General features: G+C 43.8%; 1 protein-coding gene across 1 annotated transcript in view; it reads left to right on the top strand.

The window, feature by feature from the left end:
* The first annotated feature begins 12,496 nt into the window (after nt 1-12,496).
* The window catches only part of GRIK4 (glutamate ionotropic receptor kainate type subunit 4), a 284,535-nt gene continuing 278,696 nt past the window's right edge, over nt 12,497-18,335 (top strand). The window contains exon 1 of the mRNA XM_070952502.1: nt 12,497-12,578. Within this exon, the coding sequence (XP_070808603.1) occupies nt 12,497-12,578 (82 nt within the window). The remainder of the gene's footprint in view (nt 12,579-18,335) is intronic.

Below are 18,335 nucleotides of genomic sequence, written 5' to 3'. Positions count from 1 at the left end.
CTAACAGGACCAGAACAGAGGAACAACCCCTGTCCCGAGCCCTCCAGAGATCATCAACCAACGCGACCAATGCCGTTTCCGTGCTGTGTCCAGGCCTGAAACCCGACCGGAACGGATCTAGATAGGATGTTTCCTCCAAGAATTGTGGAAACTGTCGCGCGACCACACTCTCAACAACCTTCGCCAGGAAGCGAAGGTTGGAGACAGGACGATAGTTGGCCAATATTGCCGGATCCAGGGACGGCTTCTATCAATCTATAAATCTATCTATCATCTGTCATCTATCTATGTCTATCTATCAATCTATCATCTATCATCTATCATCTATCATCTATCAATCTATCAATCTATCTATCTATGTCTATCTATCAATCTATCTATCATCTATCTATCACCTATCTACTGTATGTCTATCTATCTATCAATCAATGAATCAATCATATTATTGTAACTTTCCCACCACATTTTGAGTGTGGCCCCTGATTTACCATTTCGAAAGCACAGAGTGTATCCGCTCCCTGAGCCACAATCCAAGACCAATGTGACTCTTCCGGCAGTGTTGAAAAAGAAAATTGCCCTTGAAAGTCCCGGACAAAGAAAAAGCAGCCGTCAGAAGCTCTGAGGTTCAACAGAGGCCACGGTGATGTTTTCCTTCATACCTCATTCAACAGCTTTCTTCCTCGAACCCTGTCAGATTCCAAGAATCAGGGGCGAGAAGACAATCAGCGGTGCAGGGAGGATCAGAAGAAACAATCTTGTTCAAGCTAACAGATTTTATCGCTCTTCTCACCTGCTTTGATAGTGCGAAGCAAATCGCCGTGTTTCATTCTTGTGGCTTTTGCGTTCTCTGAGGAAATCGCGACAATAAGGACGTGTTTTCATTCTCCGTTCCTGGAGAAGTGAGGTTGGGCCAACTTTGGACTCCCCTCAGAAGACTTCATTTCAGGCAAAGGATGATTTGAAGAGCTAAAGTTTATTATTTTGCCCCACTATCCCAATTAGCAGCAATATATCCAAGTTAGATTTAACCAGGGTGGATAAAAATCAATGATTTTTTTAAAAAAATAAAAAAAAAACAGATTTTTTTTAATTTAAATCGGATTTTTTTTTATTTTTATCGAATTTATTTTAATAAAAAACTTTTGGGGTAAAAATCTATCATAAGATAGTTTTCTATTTAAAATACATAAATAATTTAGTTGATTCAGCATGAAACGGAGCTCAGTTACGTAGCAGGAGGCTGTATATTCTGCAACACTGGGACTATCGGTGAGTCAACAGCGGGTCAAAGGAGTAGCAGAGATGACAGTTGCTCTTTAAAAATTATGATTTAAATCGAGTTGATTTAAATCAAGCCTTTTTACTAGTGATTTAAATCATGATTTAAATTGTGTTTTAAATCAACTCGATTTAAATCAAATCCACCCTGGATTTAACAGAGGAATGTCTACATATTAGTGACTGCTCAAAGTCACGATGGCACTGAAAAAAAGTGACTTATGAACATTACGTAATTATGTGTTCAACCCTGAAGCTGACCTGATGGAAGCCATTTTTTGACCGCTTCAGTGTTGCCACACTGGAGCTGAGGGATAGGGAGGGCAGAATGGAGATAGAATAGAATAGAATATAGAATAGGAAATTTTGAGTAGTTCGGAGAACCGGCAAATACCACCTCTGGCTGACCCCAGAGTGGGGTGGGAATGGAGATTTTGCAGTATCCTTCCCCTGCCGCATCTGACAAGCCACGGCCACCAAGCCACGCGCACAGAACCAATAGTAAAAAAAAAAATTGGATTTCACCACTGGAGAGAAGTAACTCAGAACTAAGGATAAATTTCCTAACAGTGAGAACAATTAATCGGTGGAACAACTTGTGGGTGCTCCATCACTGGAAGTGTTTAAGAAGAGGTTGGACAGCCCTTTGTATGAAATGGGAGGAGCATGGGGTGGTCGCACATGTGTGTGCCCACATCCATAATTTAATGCACCCCACCCACCACATATGCATGCACGACCCCCGCTTTTGGCATGCGATGGCACGGTGGGACTGGAAGGCTCATTTTTCACTCTCCCCAGGCTCCAGAGCCTTTCTAGGAGCCTGGGGAGAGCGAAAACGGCCTTCTCCACTCCCCGGAGGCCCTCTGGAGGCTGGAAACGGCCCATTTGCCAACTTCTGGAAGGCCCGAAAATCAGCTTGGTGGTGCATGCATGCCCACCAATAGGCAACACTCGAGTGCCCACCGATATGGCTCTGTGTGCCACCTGTGGCACGCGTGCCATAGGTTCCCCATCACGGGTATAGGGTCTCCTGCTTGAGCAGGGGGTTGGACTAGAAGATCTCCGAAGTCCCTTCCAACTCCGTCATTCTGTTAAATAACAATGGTCTTCCGCATTGCCATGACAGTAGAGTGCGGTTGATCGTGGTCCCTCTCTTTGAGAATGACGTCATTTGCTTTTAGCTCTTTCTTCAAAGCCAGCTTGGGAAGCTGTTTTTCCAGGCTGGAACAGGATGTGTTTAGCTTCCCTTACACTCCACGTTGCATGCTCCACATTGCGCCTAATCATTAGCCCGAAGTTTCTCCACATGAGGTTGATGCTCTATCATGTTTTGCATTACCCTCAAATTGATTTGGCAGCTCTTCAGGATCAGCATTTTCTCTCCCCCCCCCCACTTACATTCCCAACCATCTCGGGAATGTATCCTTAATCCTCACCGCCACGCTGCCTAAAGTAGCATCAAGGCCTCTTTGCAAAATCAGTGGCTCTAATTCTGACTGAAATAACTCTTCTCCTTGCTGATTCAATCAGCCTCGTATGTAATAACCCACCCCTGTCAGATTATACTTCGCAGAAGGAGATCAAATTCTTTTTGCATTTTTCCTGCCTGGAGAAACCATCTTCCTTGTAAGCCCAGGTGGCTTCAGCGGGTGAGATTTCTCCAAAACTTAACAGAAGGTTTCCCATCACTATATATATAGTGAATTTGAAGCCGTGCTTCAAAAGAAATCCAGTTATTTCTTAGGAGCTTCATGTCGGCATGTTCCAAATGAAGCCAACTCTGACCCCATGTAATTTACGCCCCAATCATGACCCTGTTTCCCCCCTCCCCCCAGGATGTGTCATCAATCACATTCTCCAATGGAGCAACTTCGCAGGTTGTAGAGATTTCTCCCCTCCAGTCGCTGTGGGTAACCCTGGGAGATAGCCTTGAGAGAGAGATGTCTGGAATGTGCTTTTGTTTTCTGCTGCCGTGCTGCTTCGTCGGTTTTCCATCTCCTTTGCCTATGGCAATTCGAGAGCAGGTCAAGGATGCTTTGCGAGTTGACAGGGCTGGGCTTGCTTGAAACGGGGAAAAAAATGAAACTTTGATTTGGGGTTTTGGTAATTCAATTACTTTGTTTTTATAGCCCTACTAAGCAGGTATATACAAAAGTATGAAGGCTATTGCTTAATGCATTGTAAGCCGCCCTGAGTCTCCAGAGAAAGGACGGCATATAAATCGAACCAATAAATAAATAAATAAATAAATAAATAAATAAATAAATAAATAATAAATAAATAAATAAATAAATAAATAAATAAATAAATAAATGTCAGAATTGTCATGCATGAAGAAGCTGACAGCTATTTTCTGTGACGTCCAGCAAGATCCTTTTGTAGGAGAAAGCAAAGTTTTCTCCTGTCGTTTATCCCCCACCAAGACGAGATTGTCTTGAATATGGAAGATCAGTTTTCTCATGGCTAACAGCCATTATAGCCTGCCTTGAAGCATTGGGGACTGAGCTTTCTGGTTGGTAAAAATCTCCCCGTTATCCAGCCTTTTTCATTGATGTTGATGGTGATTATGGAGGTGAATTTTCCATATTTCGCCTTCCAGATGGCCAACTCCTTTGCGATTGCAACAGGCATGGCACTGCTAAATATTGTCGCTCTTTTGTGTCAGAAGATATATCATTTTAATCTTCATTTATATAGTACGCCACTTGGAGTTGACTGTAGAGAAATGACTAACAAGCCTTTTGTGTAAATACAACTGTTAATTGTGTCACTCAGTTCAAAGTTGGAAGGAGTCAAGGGTGGGCTGATGGGGATTCGCAGGGGTTCGGGAGAACCTCTAGCTAAGATTCTGTGCAGTTTGAAGAACTCCCAAATCCCACTCCTGGCTGGCCCCACCCTGCCCACCCCTCCCCTCCCCTCCCAGGAGTTCCCACATGGTCCGTTTTGGATGCAGGTAAGTGCAGGGCATGTACGGAGGCTCGGGGAGGGCAAAAAACAGCCCTACCGGAAGCTTGGGAAGGCTGGAAATGGGCCCGTTTCCAGAGCCTGAGGAGGCCATTTTTGCCCTCCCAGAGGTTGTTTTTACATGCTTTTGAACTGCTAGGTTGGCAGAAGCTGGGCCAAGTAACGGGAGCTCACCCCGTCACACGGTGCTAGGGATTCGAACCACTGAACTGCTTACCTTTCGATCGACAAGCTCAGCATCTTAGCCACTGAACCACCGCATTCCCCTGCCCAGGTATAAACTGCCAGTTTGGAATGATTCCTGTGAAATAGGCACGAACAATAAAGTAGCAAAATGAAGTCTGTGTTTGTGGATCTGGTTATTCGCGTCTAACAGTTGCATTCCTACAGGCCGGTAAAAATGATATTGAAAGACCCTTGATTTACATGGACAGCTTTTTGTGAAATATAAGGCACCACTAGGAGCCCTGGATAACTATATTATACAATTCTCCTGCTTAAATGTGTAAATCCCTAAGTCTTTCCCTCCTTAGGATAGCGTTCTAACAGTTCTGAAAGTAAAACTGTTGTCCGTTCCTTCTACTTCTTGGAAATAAACAGTCTAGCATCAGACTTTAGATCTGTAACAAGCCATCTTCTCGTTACCAAAGAGAATTCTATCCTTGGTTGGGTTAATTCTTGGTTAGCTAGAAGAATCAAAGAAACGTCTTCAAGAAAAAACAAGGTCCAGTTGCCTCTTGAAAAAAGCATTTTTGGAACAACTTCGATATGTTGATTGATTGATTTAAATTTACTATCCACCCAACTCCAGTAGAATCTGGTCCCAAATACAAATCATATATTGTATTGGTATCAATCAGGTTTAACATCGGTCCACGCTCGGGATAGAGAGCAGCTCAAACCTTGAATGGTTTAATTTGGTTCCTCCTGTGTTGAGTTACCGTTTTGCATGTCGCAGTTCCAACAGATCCGGAGGGTAGGAAGTCTTCCATTTATGCATGTATTTTTATCCCACTTTTAATATTTTTCTAAATAACTCAAGGCGGTGAACATACCTACCGCTCCTCCCTGCTTCTCCAATTGAAAAATCTTCCCTTTTTAAGCAGGTTTGGGGAATCACCGAATTCAATTTCCTTTCCCGTTCTTCCACAGGCAGATGTCTTGTACACGCTACAGGACATATGCAAGGAAAAAAAAAACACAGCAGTCAACCTTTACGTTAGATAAGATCCATGGATGCGAGTCACAAGCAAATTCCCTGAAAATAGGACTAGATTCTTGTTTTTTCCCGCGGCAATGAACGGTTCTGAAGTAATGCCGTTTTCTTCTTCTTCTTACTTTTGCAAAAGCCTGGAAAATGTCTCAGACTAACAAAATCAAAAGCGACATAATTTATTCTCGTTCTTTCCTCCTCCGCATCAAACTCGCTGGCCCTAATATCCACGCTTGAAGATTTATGGAACGTTGGAAAGTTCCCCATATGAATTAGCCCAATAAAAGACATAAATTTACATCTGTGCTTTGCAGCAGGGCCCCCCCAAATTAACTCAATATCCTGCTCGCCCCCTTTTTTTTCCCCCGTCACCAAGAAGGTTTAATTAAAGGGTGGACAAATTCTTAAATATAGAGTGAAATACACTGTGTTTTAGGAGGGACCGTTCTGTTAATTTGCATGTCTTAATTACATGTAATTAATGTAATATGCATATAATTTTCAGGACCATGGAGAATGCCAAGCCACAGCTGGTTATCTTTCCAAATTTATTCTTGAAACGATGAAATCTTAAAAGCACAACTTCTTCGTATTTTACCCTTGTGGCAGGGGAAGGAGGGCTCAGTTCTAACATATATTTGATCTCTTGCAAGATTATAGACAAGGAAAATGTGAGGGGGCTAAATGAAATTTTGTGTGTATAAAATATACACAGGATAAAATTGGAATGCTATAAAGATATTCCTGTTTTTTTCCCCCAAGTGTTAATATGTTTTGTTTCCATGTGCGGATAACTTATGGCCTTTGCATTTACTTACAGTTTACTTACTTACAGATTAACAGAAGGGACTTTATAGGTCATCTAGTCCAACCCCCAGTTTATCAGCTGATACACTTTGATTTTGTACCTCAGCAATTTTATTCTCCTGGTCAATAGATTTGTTTTTCCTAAACTGATAAACAGACACCATTTAGTCCTCTCGACTATGACTGGTTCTCGACTTAGCGACCTTTCAAAGTAACATATGAGGGAGACCGAGAGGAGGGGGGATTTTTTTTTCTTTCTGCACTTTTTTCTTCTTTCTTTTTCTCTCTTTCATTTCTTTTCTTTGTTCCGTATAAGTAGTCCTCGACGTGCGACCACGATCGAGCCCAAGGTTTCTGTCGCTAAAGGAGACCGTGGTTAGGTGAATTTTGATCCGTTTTGTGACCTCCCTTGCCACCGTTGTTGAGTGAATCACTGCCGTTGGCAATTTAGTGATTCACCAGTTGAGTGAATCTGGCTTCCTCGTTGACTTTGCTTGTCAGAAGGTCGCCGAAGGGAATCACGTGACCTCCGCCGTCATAACTATGAGCCACTGTCTGTTGCCAAGCATCTGGAATTTGAACATGGGGGGTGCTGCAATGGCCATAAACGTGAAAAATGGTAATAAGTCAACTTTTTTCAGTGCCATTGTAACTTTGAACAACATCCCCATAGTCACGTGATTAAAATTCTGGAAATTTTGCTTGGTGACTCTCTCCTATTTATAATGGTTGGGAGTGTCCTGGGATCGTGTGATTCCCCTTTGGCAATTTTCTGACAAGTAAAATCAAATGGGGAAGCTGGAGTCACTTAACAACCATGTTGCTAATTCACTAAATATTTGTGGCAATAAAGGTAAAGGTTCCCCTCGCACATATGTGCTAGTCATTCCCGACTCTAGGGGGCAGTGCCATCTCCGTTTCAAAGCCAAAGAGCCAGCGCTGTCTGAAGACATCTCCGTGGTCATGTGGCCGGCATGACTCAACACCAAAGGCGCATGGAACGCTGTTACCTTCCCACCAAAGATGGTGCCTATTTTTCTACTTGCATTTTTTTTACGTGCTTTCGAACTGCTAGGTTGGCAGAAGCTGGGACAAGTAACGGGAGCTCACCCCGTTACGCGGCGCTAGGGATTCGAACAGCTGAACTGCCGGTACCTTTCGATCAACAAGCTCAGCGTCCTAGCCACCAAGCCACCGCGTCCCTATTTGTGGCAATAAAAGGTTGTAAAATGGGGCAAAACTCACTTAACCGCTGTCTCACTTAGCAACAGAAATCTGGGGCTTTATTGTGTCCGTAAGTCGAGGAGTGCCCTGTGATGACTTTTCAAATGATTCAAGTTCAACTTTTTGTACAATCTTTGCCTCCAGCTGGCCTAAACCGGTCCTTATCAGAAGTTCTGCATTCCACATGAAAAACATTCCATGTTCTTTCAAAGAACCAGATACATTAATCACAGAAGCGGCAGCCAAAAAAAGCCAACGCAATCCTAAATTGCATGAACAGAGCGATACAATCAAGATCAAAGGAGGTACTAATACCACTCTATAAAGCCCTAGTAAGGCCACACCTAGAGTACTGCATCCAGTTTTGGTCACCACACTATAAAAAAGATGTAGAGACTCTAGAAAGAGTGCAGAGAAGAGCAACCAAGATGATTAGGAGATTGGAGGCTAAAACATACGGTGAACGGTTGCAGGAACTGGGCCTGGCTAGTCTAGTGAAGAGAAGGACCAAGGGAGACAGGAGAGCATCTTCCAATATTTGAGGGGCTGCCACAGAGAGGAGGGGGTCAAGCTATTTTCCAAAGCACTAGAAGGCAGGACAAGAAATAATGGATAGGAACTGATCAAGGAGAGATTCAACCTGGAAATAAGGAGGAATTTTCTGACAGTGAAAACAATCAACCCATGGAACAGAAGTTGCCTTCAGACGTTGTGGAAGCTTCATCACTGGAGGCTTTCAAGAAGAGACTGGACTGCCATCTGTCAGAAATGGGGTAGGGTCTCCTGCTTTGTGGGGGTTGGACTAGATGACCTACAAGGTCCCTTCCAACTCTGTTAATCTGTAATCTCCTAGTTACTGAAAATATTACTCTAAGAGGCTCCCTTCTCCTGCTCTCATGAGCTGTATCCACGGAGCTTCTCCTGTTTGATTGCCCAGTGGTACCCTGGTGGCTTTATTGTAATTACCGACACTTTGCAGGATGGTGTGTGTGTGTGGGGGGATTTCCCCTCCTTTCCTCTGCCTCATTTATCAACCGTCGCCTCAGGACTGTGACGCTCTTTGGAAACTTTTGGTAGCTAAAGTTAACAGCCCGGGTTTTTCAACTGTCAGCTCGCTCCCTGCGTTTTCCTAGGCAGAGGCATCCCTTTGTCGTCCTCCTCCTCCTCCGAGCCATCAATCATGATCTTCTCCAGCCTTAATTCAGTTTCCCATCCGGCCTTTTCTGACCGTTGTGAATTTCGCCTCCATTTGTAAAACTCCGAAAGAATTGCAACTGGAGGCACTTTTTTCACAGAATCCATTTGTCTTCCGACGCCGGTGATGAAATGCCTGTTTGGTTAGTGCAAATTATTGCATGAAATGGAGGGGCTGAAGTTGGGAAATTACAGGTAATAGTCACTCCCAGCCTTTGAAAACTCCAACCCGTACAAGGAGGCCTTAAGACAAAAATTAATTAGGGAGAGAATGTAGAATATTTGAATTAGCCCGTGAGGTGTTTTCTATGAGTTAAGGGAGCAGAGATGATAAATTTCTGAACAATGCCAGGCAGGTTTGGAAGGGAAGGATAATCTAGAAACATAACTCATCATGGAGTCCTCTGCGTTCTCTGAGTTTGGTTATTTGCATGCAGATGTTTTGTTACCCAACTTGTACATCATCAGTAGAAGTGAGTCTGTGGTTTGCTCTATGTTTATGGAGCAAACTTGCCCTATCAGTGTTGCTAGAGTTGTTGTTTTCTCCTTGGAAGTTCCTTGATGTGGATATTGTTTTCTGCTTAATTGTTTGTCTGGTGTTAATCCCTGCTTCTCTGGATTTTGGCTGTTGGAGAGGATGCGTGGAATCCTTGGTGGTCATTGACCTGCAGATGTTTCATTATCCAACTAAGTAACATAATCAGGGTGTGGGAGGCATGGAATTTACTTCCTGGCAGTTTTGGTTGAAGTTTCCCTTGGTAGTTACTTAACAGAAGGTATTGTTTTCTGTTTGTTTGATTGTTTGTCTGGTGTTAATCCTGCTTATCTGGATCTTGGCTCCTGGAGGGGACAAGTTCCAATCTGAACATCTCTTCTCTTCTATTGGGACATATCTGATCTTCATCATTTGCTGCCATGTTTTGAATATAAGGTTTTTTTTTACTCCTCCTTGGATTTTCATCCGTTCTCTTTCACTCTATTTGCCAAGCAGCTGTAAAGAAATGGAAGAAAATGGCTCTTAAGTAATTATACAAGCAGCAACCCTTGTTCTTATTAGCTTGACATATCTGATACCCTGGGAATGATAATGAGGGCATCTCCTGCCTTTCATTTTTTGGAAACATGGTGGGTTGACTTGACTGGGTTTTTGCTCCTTGGCAAAGGGTGGCAGTTCAGGTTTTCAAAGGGCAGGTAGATGATCAGCAACAATCAAAAGCAATGCATGCATGAATATGCGCTGAACAAACGGGTGATCTTTGAACTATTCCTTTGTGTTGGGTCTTTAGGGGAGTGGGAATGCTAATGATTCTGTGGGCATTGCAACGGATTGATCTTCTGCCAGCAGGTCAAGATTCAGAGTTGGTCCTGTAGAGAGAGGTGAATCGGAGTAGGCTTCAAAAGGGTTACGCTACACACGAAACCTTCTGTGGGTTGATTAGAGAGATGAGATGATCAAACCGTGGCACTGTTTGGAATAGACAAGTAGAAAGGGCCATGGAGATCATTACATTGGAACATCTCTCTCTCTCTCTGTCTCTGTCTCTCTCTTTCCCTCTCCCTCTCTCCCCATCTCCCTCTCTCCCCCTCCCCCTCCCTCCCTCTCTCTCTCCCCCCTCCCTCCCTCTCTTTCTCTCCCCCTCCCTTTCCCTCCCTCATTATTATTATTATTATTATTATTATTATTATTATTATTATTTAATCTTTAGTGAGATTCACAGCCTTTGAGGCTGGTTAATAGCTCAGCAGCTCGAGTCTTAACCAAGGACCTAGGAACTGTTAAGGTATCATCGGAGGATGTAAGCTGTTCTGAGTAAGGTGGTTTTTTGGAGAGTCAAAATGTTCAAGTCTGGCAAATTTAGAATTTCTAAATAGCGGGGTAGCGTTATTATTATTATTATTATTATTATTATTATTATTATTATTATTATTATTATTATTATTTCTATGCCATCCACTCTCCGAGGACTCTGGGCGGCTTACACCGAAGACAGTATACTAAATAGGATATTGCCCCCAACAATCTGGGTCCTCATTTTATCCACCTCGGAAGGATGGAAGGCTGAGTCAACCTTGAGCCGGTGAGATTTGATCCGCTGATCTGCTGAACTAGCAGTCAGCTGAAGTAGCTGCAGTACTGCACCCTAACCACTGCGCCACCTCGGCTCTCTTCTAGGGGACTGGCGTCTAAAGCATACAAACAATGTTTGCATGAACTGGATATGTCTAGTTTAATGAAAAGAAGGACTAGGGGAGACATGATAGCAGAGTTCCAATATCTCAGGGGTTGCCACAAAGAAGAGGGAGTCAAACTATTCTCCAAAGCACCTGAAGGCAGGAGAAGAAGCAATGGGTGGAAACTCATCAAGGAAAGAAGCAACTTAGAACTAAGGAGACATTTCCTGACAGTTGGAACAATTAATCAGTGGAACAACTTGCCTCCAGAAGTTGTAGGTTCTCCACCATTGGAAGTTTTTAAGAAGAGATTGGACAGCCGTTTTTGTCTGAAATGGTATAGGGCAATGATGATTAACCTTTTTGGTGCCGAGTGCCCAAAGCGTGCATGCAAATGTGCGAATGCACATGCCCGTGCCCAAACCCCCAAAATGCAATGTGAGCACCCCTGTGCATGCGCCCCACGTATGCGCACACATTCCCCATGCATTCGCACGTGTCCCCGTGCATGTGCCCTGCCCCCCCACCCCCGTGTATACTCAGCAGAGACCCGAAGACTAGCTGCCCGGCGGGAGGTAGACACGCTTGTGCGGTGGAGCTGGGCTGGGGTGACGGCTGGTATGTCTGTAGAGAGGGCTCTACATGCCATCTGGAGCACACATGCCATAGGTTCTCCATCATGGGTATAGGGCTTCCTGCTTGAGCGGGGGTTGGTTTAAATGACCTCCAAGGTCCCTTCCAATTCTGTCATTCTCTTATGTTCTATTTATCCCTCTCCATCTTTGCTTGGCTTCCATTAATGTTAGATGGAAGCCTCTTGGCCCATGGTGGGGTTGAGAAATGCAACCTAGAGCTGTTGCATTGCCCCAGCTACGGACCCCAAAGAACGCAGCACACACAAAGTCTGTACAAACCTTAGTTTACTAAAATAAAATCAGTTTTTTCTTCAAACAAAGGCTGTTAATTAATTTTCTTAACAGCCTGCAAGAATCCAAAGAATCAATAATCTTAATTTTACTATGGTTGGCAGAAAGCCCAGAAGCAATTTGCAGAGAACTAAGATCAAGGCACGAAGGAGAGTGAACGAAGTTGTTCCTTGCAAATTGCTTCATTCGGCGTTCTTCCTTAAATAGGCTAAGGGAGTGGCCAATTAGCCCCAAGGCTTACTCTCGAGGAGACCTCCTCCTGAGGAGCCACTCCTGCCTTTTGGCAGCTCTGCGCGCCCAGGCATCGAGAAGAGGCTCCTCCTCTTCTTCCTCTTCACTTAAGGGAGCTTCTGGAGGTTCTGAAGGCCTTGGCTGAATCCCCGCCTCTGGCACCACATCTTCTCCAGCCTCCTCACTGTCCGACTTGAGCGCCAGCTGCACCACACCAGCCTCCTCACTGTCTGAATCAGCTACTAGCTGCACAGGCCGCGTACGGGCCACAACAAGGACTGACTTGATCACCTGAGCTTAGACACTGAACTCTTTAGATCTGGAAGTATCCAAAGATTGAGTCACCCTCTTTCTGTCATAAACTGGTCTCTTAAATTTTGTCCTGGCATCAAGCCACTTTCATCATTTTGGGGTTTTTCTCTTTCTCTTTCCAGAGTTATGTCATGCCCAGATCACTGCAGGGATCCATGAGGATTTATAGAAGATGTCCTGGATCTTGGGGCCTTTGGTGCTCTTGTTGGTATGGTTAATGAAGATAGCTGCTAGCCCCCATTCGCTGAGGATTGGTAAGTAAGGCGAATAAGCCACTGTGCTGTGTGAACCCTACGTTTTTTATCCTGGCTATTTTAGTCCCTGGAAAAGCAACGGTGCAGATCAAAATTGCAATAATTGGAAGAGATTTGGATCAAAATGACTATAATTGGAACCACGCTAAAGAGGAGCTTGCTCATCCAGCCGGCCTCCAAAAACGCAGTGTGGTACTTCTCATTATGAAAAATCAACCTTCTGGACTTGCGCTGCGTGCCGTATATAAAAATCTATTGCTCCCGAATGAAATTAATGAGAATTTAAGGGAAGACACAGAGTATATATTTTGTTTCATCGACAGGATTGTCCCGAGAATATGGAATTGGTTCGGTTGATTACCAGCAATAATGGATGAGTGGTGTTGCAATTAATTAGAGGCTGGCTTCAAATCCGCATTTATTTTAAAAAGCGAATGGGGAGGTAAACAAACAACCCCCATTTTGTTTATTCTTTGGGTTACAGGCATCAATTAATAGAGATTTGAATATTCACGCATTGATTCACGTTGTTTTTTTAACTGCTTTGTAGCAAAGCATCGCTTTGCCTTAAAGAAATACATCAAACCAGACTGATATTCATGGGAAAGTTGTTGGGGGAAAAAAAAGAGACAGTAGAGGCAGTTTCGTTTAGCTAGTTTTATTTTATTCTGTTTTTCTTGTGACCTTGCCTGGTAAATGCAAGGTCTTTGTCCTTTTCTGGAATTCAGCAGGCCGAAGTAGCAGGATGCATCTGAATGCTGAGCAATCTTTCTGCACGTTTGCAAGTAGCAAAAGGTTATCCAAGTGTCTGATTAAAATAAAAAGGGAAGATATAATGAATAAACCGCACCGGGAAGAGAAATTTTCATGAGGGGAATATGGCATTCTTTATTCTGGGATGAGGTAACCCAGAAGTGGTCTGCAAGGGCCTTGTTTTCGTTGAATAGCCTTCTCTCCGGGATTTGTAGCCTTTGTGGTTTCTGCTGTCATTTATATAAAGAAATCAGGTCTATTTTAGTAGTTCTTTATTCCTATTCCCACTAAAGGAGAATTCAGTCCTGGAGACACACAGATAAATTATGTCCCCCCCCTCCCACCTCCCAGATCCCTCTGCCCCTGTCCCCCAACTTTGAAAGGAGAATTTGGAAAAAGATGACGGTGCCTAACATTAAAGACTTCATTGGTGTGGTGGAATGTAGTCTGGATTCCCAAGAGGGAGGGGCTGCATTCCCGAGGACCAAGAGACAGCAAAGTTTAGATCATTTGGTTGAGAGAAGGAGAGTTAAAATGGCTCCTCCCTAGAAGTTCTCAGAGTCAGGGGTGGGCTGTGTTGTGGTCCGCCAGCAGCCTGAGGAGCTGGCAGCGGAGTCGGACAGTGAGGAGGCTGAGGAAGAACAGGGGCCAGTCCTGGAGGCTGGGGAAGGCCCGGATGAGGGCTCTGCATCAGAGGCAGAGATGGGGCCAGGGCCATTGAGGAGTGATGTGCGGACTTCGGAGCCTCCAGAGGCTGACAGTAGAGAGGCAGAGGAACAGGAGGAGCCTGTTCCTAGTGCAAGCATGAGAAGAGCTGCCAGAAGGCAGGAGCAGCTAAAGCAGAGAGGATGACTCGGGAGTAAGGCCAAGAGATGATTGGCCCCTCTTATAAGGCTTAAAAGACCAGCAACAGTTCTTGAGCTCTTTGTCGGAAAACAACGTTGATAGATTTGTTTCTTGTCTTGCTGCATTTATTTCTTGTCGGCGTCTTCTGCTTCTGAACTTTTGCCAAGAGAAGCCTTTGGCAGGTTGCCTAATTAGACCAAGGTTGGTGATAAGGCTGAAGAATTTGTGTTATGAAGAATTTGTTTTGAATTAGTTTGGACTACGCTGAGAATGAGTTAATTCTCAACTGTTCTAATAAAGTCTGTTTGTTTCGATTGCGTATGATAATACCTACTTGGGCCTGGGTCACAACAGGCTGCTGGGGGTTTGCAGGGGTTCGGGAGAACCTGTAGCTAAGACTGTGCAGTTCAGAAAACCCCCAAATCCCACTCCCGGCTGGCCCCACCCACCCCACCCTGCCCCTCCCAGGAATTCCCATGCGGCCCGTTTTGGATGCAGGTAAGTGCAGGAAGTGCGCACAGGCTCGGGGAGTGCAAATGGGCCTACCAGAAGTTCAGGAAGTCTGGAAACAGGCCCGTTTCCGGCCTCCAGAGGGCCTTGGGAGCCTGGGGAGACAATTTTCGTCCTCCTGGAAGCTCAAGGAAAGCCTCTGAAGCCCAGGGAGGAGAAAAACTCCCCCTTGCTACCGCCTTCGTGGTGCAGGAGGCCAAATAGGCCACACCCATCATGGCCACGCCCACCCAGCAACTGGGCAGAGAACCCCTTGCTAAAATTATTGAAGCCCTTCCCTGCTCAGAGTGTAGCCTTAATTATGCAAGTTGTCGCTTTAGTTTGTCAAGATTCCGTCTGCAGGTGAGAAACAATAAAGGAACTTGCTTAGAAGAAACTCGGCATGAATTTCTTGGTTTGTGGGGAGTGAGTGGGGGGCTGAAAATTGAGTCCCAATCAGTAAAAAAAGAAAGACATTTAGAATAGAATAGAATAGAATAGAAGAGAAGAGAAGAGAAGAGAAGAGAAGAGAAGAGAAGAGAAGAGAAGAGTAGAGTAGAGTAGAGTAGAGTAGAGTAGAGTAGAGTAGAGTAGAGTAGAGTAGAATAATAATAATAGAAGTAGGATAGGATAGGATAGGATAGGATAGGATAGGATAGGATAGGATAGGATAGGATAGGATAGGATAGGATAGGATAGAGTAGACTAGACTAGACTAGACTAGACTAGACTAGACTAGACTAGACTAGAAGAGTAGAGTAGAGTAGAGTAGAGTAGAGTAGAGTAGAGTAGAGTAGAGTAGAGTAGAGTAGAATAATAATAGAAGTAGAATAGGATAGGATAGGATAGGATAGGATAGGATAGGATAGGATAGGATAGGATAGGATAGGATAGGATAGGATAGGATAGGATAGGATAGGATAGACTAGATTAGACTAGAATAGACGAATAGAATAGAATAGAATAGAATAGAATAGAATAGAATAGAATAGAATAGAATAGAATAGAATAGAATAGAATAGAATAGAATAGAATAGAATTCTTTATTGGCCAAGTATGATTGGACACACAAGGAATTTGTCTTGGTGCATCTGCTCTTAGTGTACATAAAAGAAAAGATATGTTCATCAAGAATCATAAGGCACCACACTTAATGATAGTCATAGGGAACAAATAAACAATCAGGAAACAATATCAATATAAATCGTAAGGATACCAGCAACAAAGTTACAGTCATACAGTCATACGTGGGAGGAGATGGGTGATAGGAACGATGAGAAGATGAATAGTAGTGCAGACTTAGTGAATAGTTTGACAGGGTTGAGGGAATTATTTGTTTAGCATTTAAAACTACACAAACAAACAACCCAACATGAAAGCAAAGAATGTAAGAAGAACAGACGATCTTACCACGGTTATTGACTTAGGAGAACTGAGTATTCAAATATTCTTCGAACAAAGAGAGGCCCCCTTCCATTCCTACGCCTTTGTAATCAGGAAATGACAGGTATTCATCCTCTCCTTCTGGTTCTCCATAGAATGTACTCTTACATGAAGTCATGGTGGGGACTATCTAAAGATGGCCTCTCCATAATTGTCTGCATCCCTCCTAAATTCCTTTTTAGGAAGGCCACGGTGCTAGTTCAAAGACAGAGATCCCGACACGCTGCTGCTGAGAGAAGCAATTATAACCCTGCAAAAATATTCTCGCTTGCGGCAGGCACGTCTTTCCTTTCTAAACTGTAAATCAAAAGTGAGAGGATGCTTTCTGCTAAATCCACATCAGGATTAGGTTTTCCACGGGGTGGCTACGGCTAGTCACAAAGTCAGCGCGAAGTTCAGATTGGATGGGGCACTTTTATCTCCCTATCCAGTCCTTTCCAAGAAACCTGGCATACCTGATTGTGTTAAAGGCCTCATCGCAGGATTCCCAGTAAAAAAACCGCCTTTTGCAATTCCCAGCAAAACTGCCTTTTGCAATTCCCAGCAAAACTGCAGTTTGCAATTGACTGGTGATGGTTTTGTCAATGCCAATGATGTTCAGGTGGTGCTGCATCCAGCTTTGGTCGCCACGATGTAAAACAAGTTGTTGAGACTCTAGAAGGAGTGCAGAGAAGAGCAACAAAGATGATTAGGGGATTTGGAGGCTAAAACATAAGAAGAACGGTTGCAGGAACTGGGTATGTCTAGTTTAATGAAGAGAAGGACCAGGGGAGACATGATAGCAGGGTTCCAATATCTCAGGGGCTGCCACAAAGAAAAGGGAGACAAGCGATTCTCCAAAGCACCTGAGGGCAGGACAAGAAGCAACGGGTGGAAACTAAGCAAGGAGAAAAGCAACCTAGAACTAAGGAGAACTTTCCCGACAGTTAGAACGATTAATCAGTGGAACAACTTGCCTCCAGAAGTTGTGAATGCTCCAACACTGGAAGTTTTTAAGAAGAGATTGGACAAACATTTATCTGAAGTGGTATAGGGTTTCCTCCATGAGGTTGGACCAAGGTTCCTTCCAAACTCTGTTATTCTGTCATTCCAGTTGTTTTGGGATTGCACCGTTGTTATTGTTCATTGTACAGATCAACCAGATTAGATTTGGCATTTTTGTCCACCAAAGAATCCTTGCCAAGGACCCGGGTTAGGCAAATACAGGTAGTCCTCGACTTACATCCACAATGGAGACTTCTTTGCCACGGCGAAGACTAAAATTTAAAAGTTTGGTTTGAAGGTGCAAGAGATCACATTCCCCCCCGCAATTTCATGGCATGGGGATTTTGCTTCTGTTGAGAGACGCCATTGTTGAGCTCTGCTTAAGGCAGGGGTGAAATGCTCTTGGATCAGACCGGATCGCCCAATCCGGTGGTGATTTTTTCCTGTGGTTCAGCGATCCGGTAGCGATTTGCCGCCCGGGTGTCATTACTTCCTGGTTTAACCTTCTGCATGCGCAGAAGGTTTTGCCCATGCTCAGAAGGTGCACGCACACATGTCATACATGTCACACATGTCACGTGCACATGCATGCACTTCTGAAGGTGTGCAGTGCGTGCACTTCTGAACCGGTAAAAGGAAGGTAAGTAGATTTCACCGCTGGTTTAAGGCACCAGTTGGCCTTAATCTGGTGCTGTAAAATTTGACAGGCTGGGTTGTTTTCTGGTTGTTGCTTCCATTGCTGCTGAGGTTTTCTTCCTTCTGCGTTTTCACTCCTCCAGAATGAAGAGAAGTATTAGCCCTCCGAATTTTCCCCATCGCTTCCTATCCGCTCTAACTTTGGAGAGAACGTAGCTTCCTTCCGTCAAGCAATTAAAGATGCAAAACCCTTCTTGGAAGAACAGAGGCAAAACTTAATTGGATTAAAACAATGAAATAAATGTTTGAAAAGTATTCATGCTGATCAGCTAGGATGAAAAAAAAAAGAAAAAAGAAATGTATAGACAGCTGAGGGATAATTGCTGCCTTTTGTATTTTCAAAGGGAAAGTCTCGAATCACATCGCAGCGTTCTCTAGTCGTGACTCTAAGAAAGCCGAATAATGGACTTAATTAGTCCATCAGCAATGGTTTCTGTCATTCCCGCTGAAAAAAAAATGAGCTGTTTTATGCTTAATCTGGGTTCATTGTTGGGAATGATATTTGGTTTATAATTTAAGATGAATTGATCTTTGGGCTTTTCAAAA

The sequence above is a fragment of the Pituophis catenifer genome, unplaced genomic scaffold (assembly GCF_029215685.1).
Source record: "Pituophis catenifer annectens isolate HBS135680 unplaced genomic scaffold, rPitCat1.0.hap2 SCAF_12, whole genome shotgun sequence".
NCBI classification, from domain to species: domain Eukaryota; kingdom Metazoa; phylum Chordata; class Lepidosauria; order Squamata; family Colubridae; genus Pituophis; species Pituophis catenifer.
The sequence above is the reverse complement of the archived record's forward strand: the minus strand, read 5'-3'. Positions and strand labels throughout refer to the sequence as shown.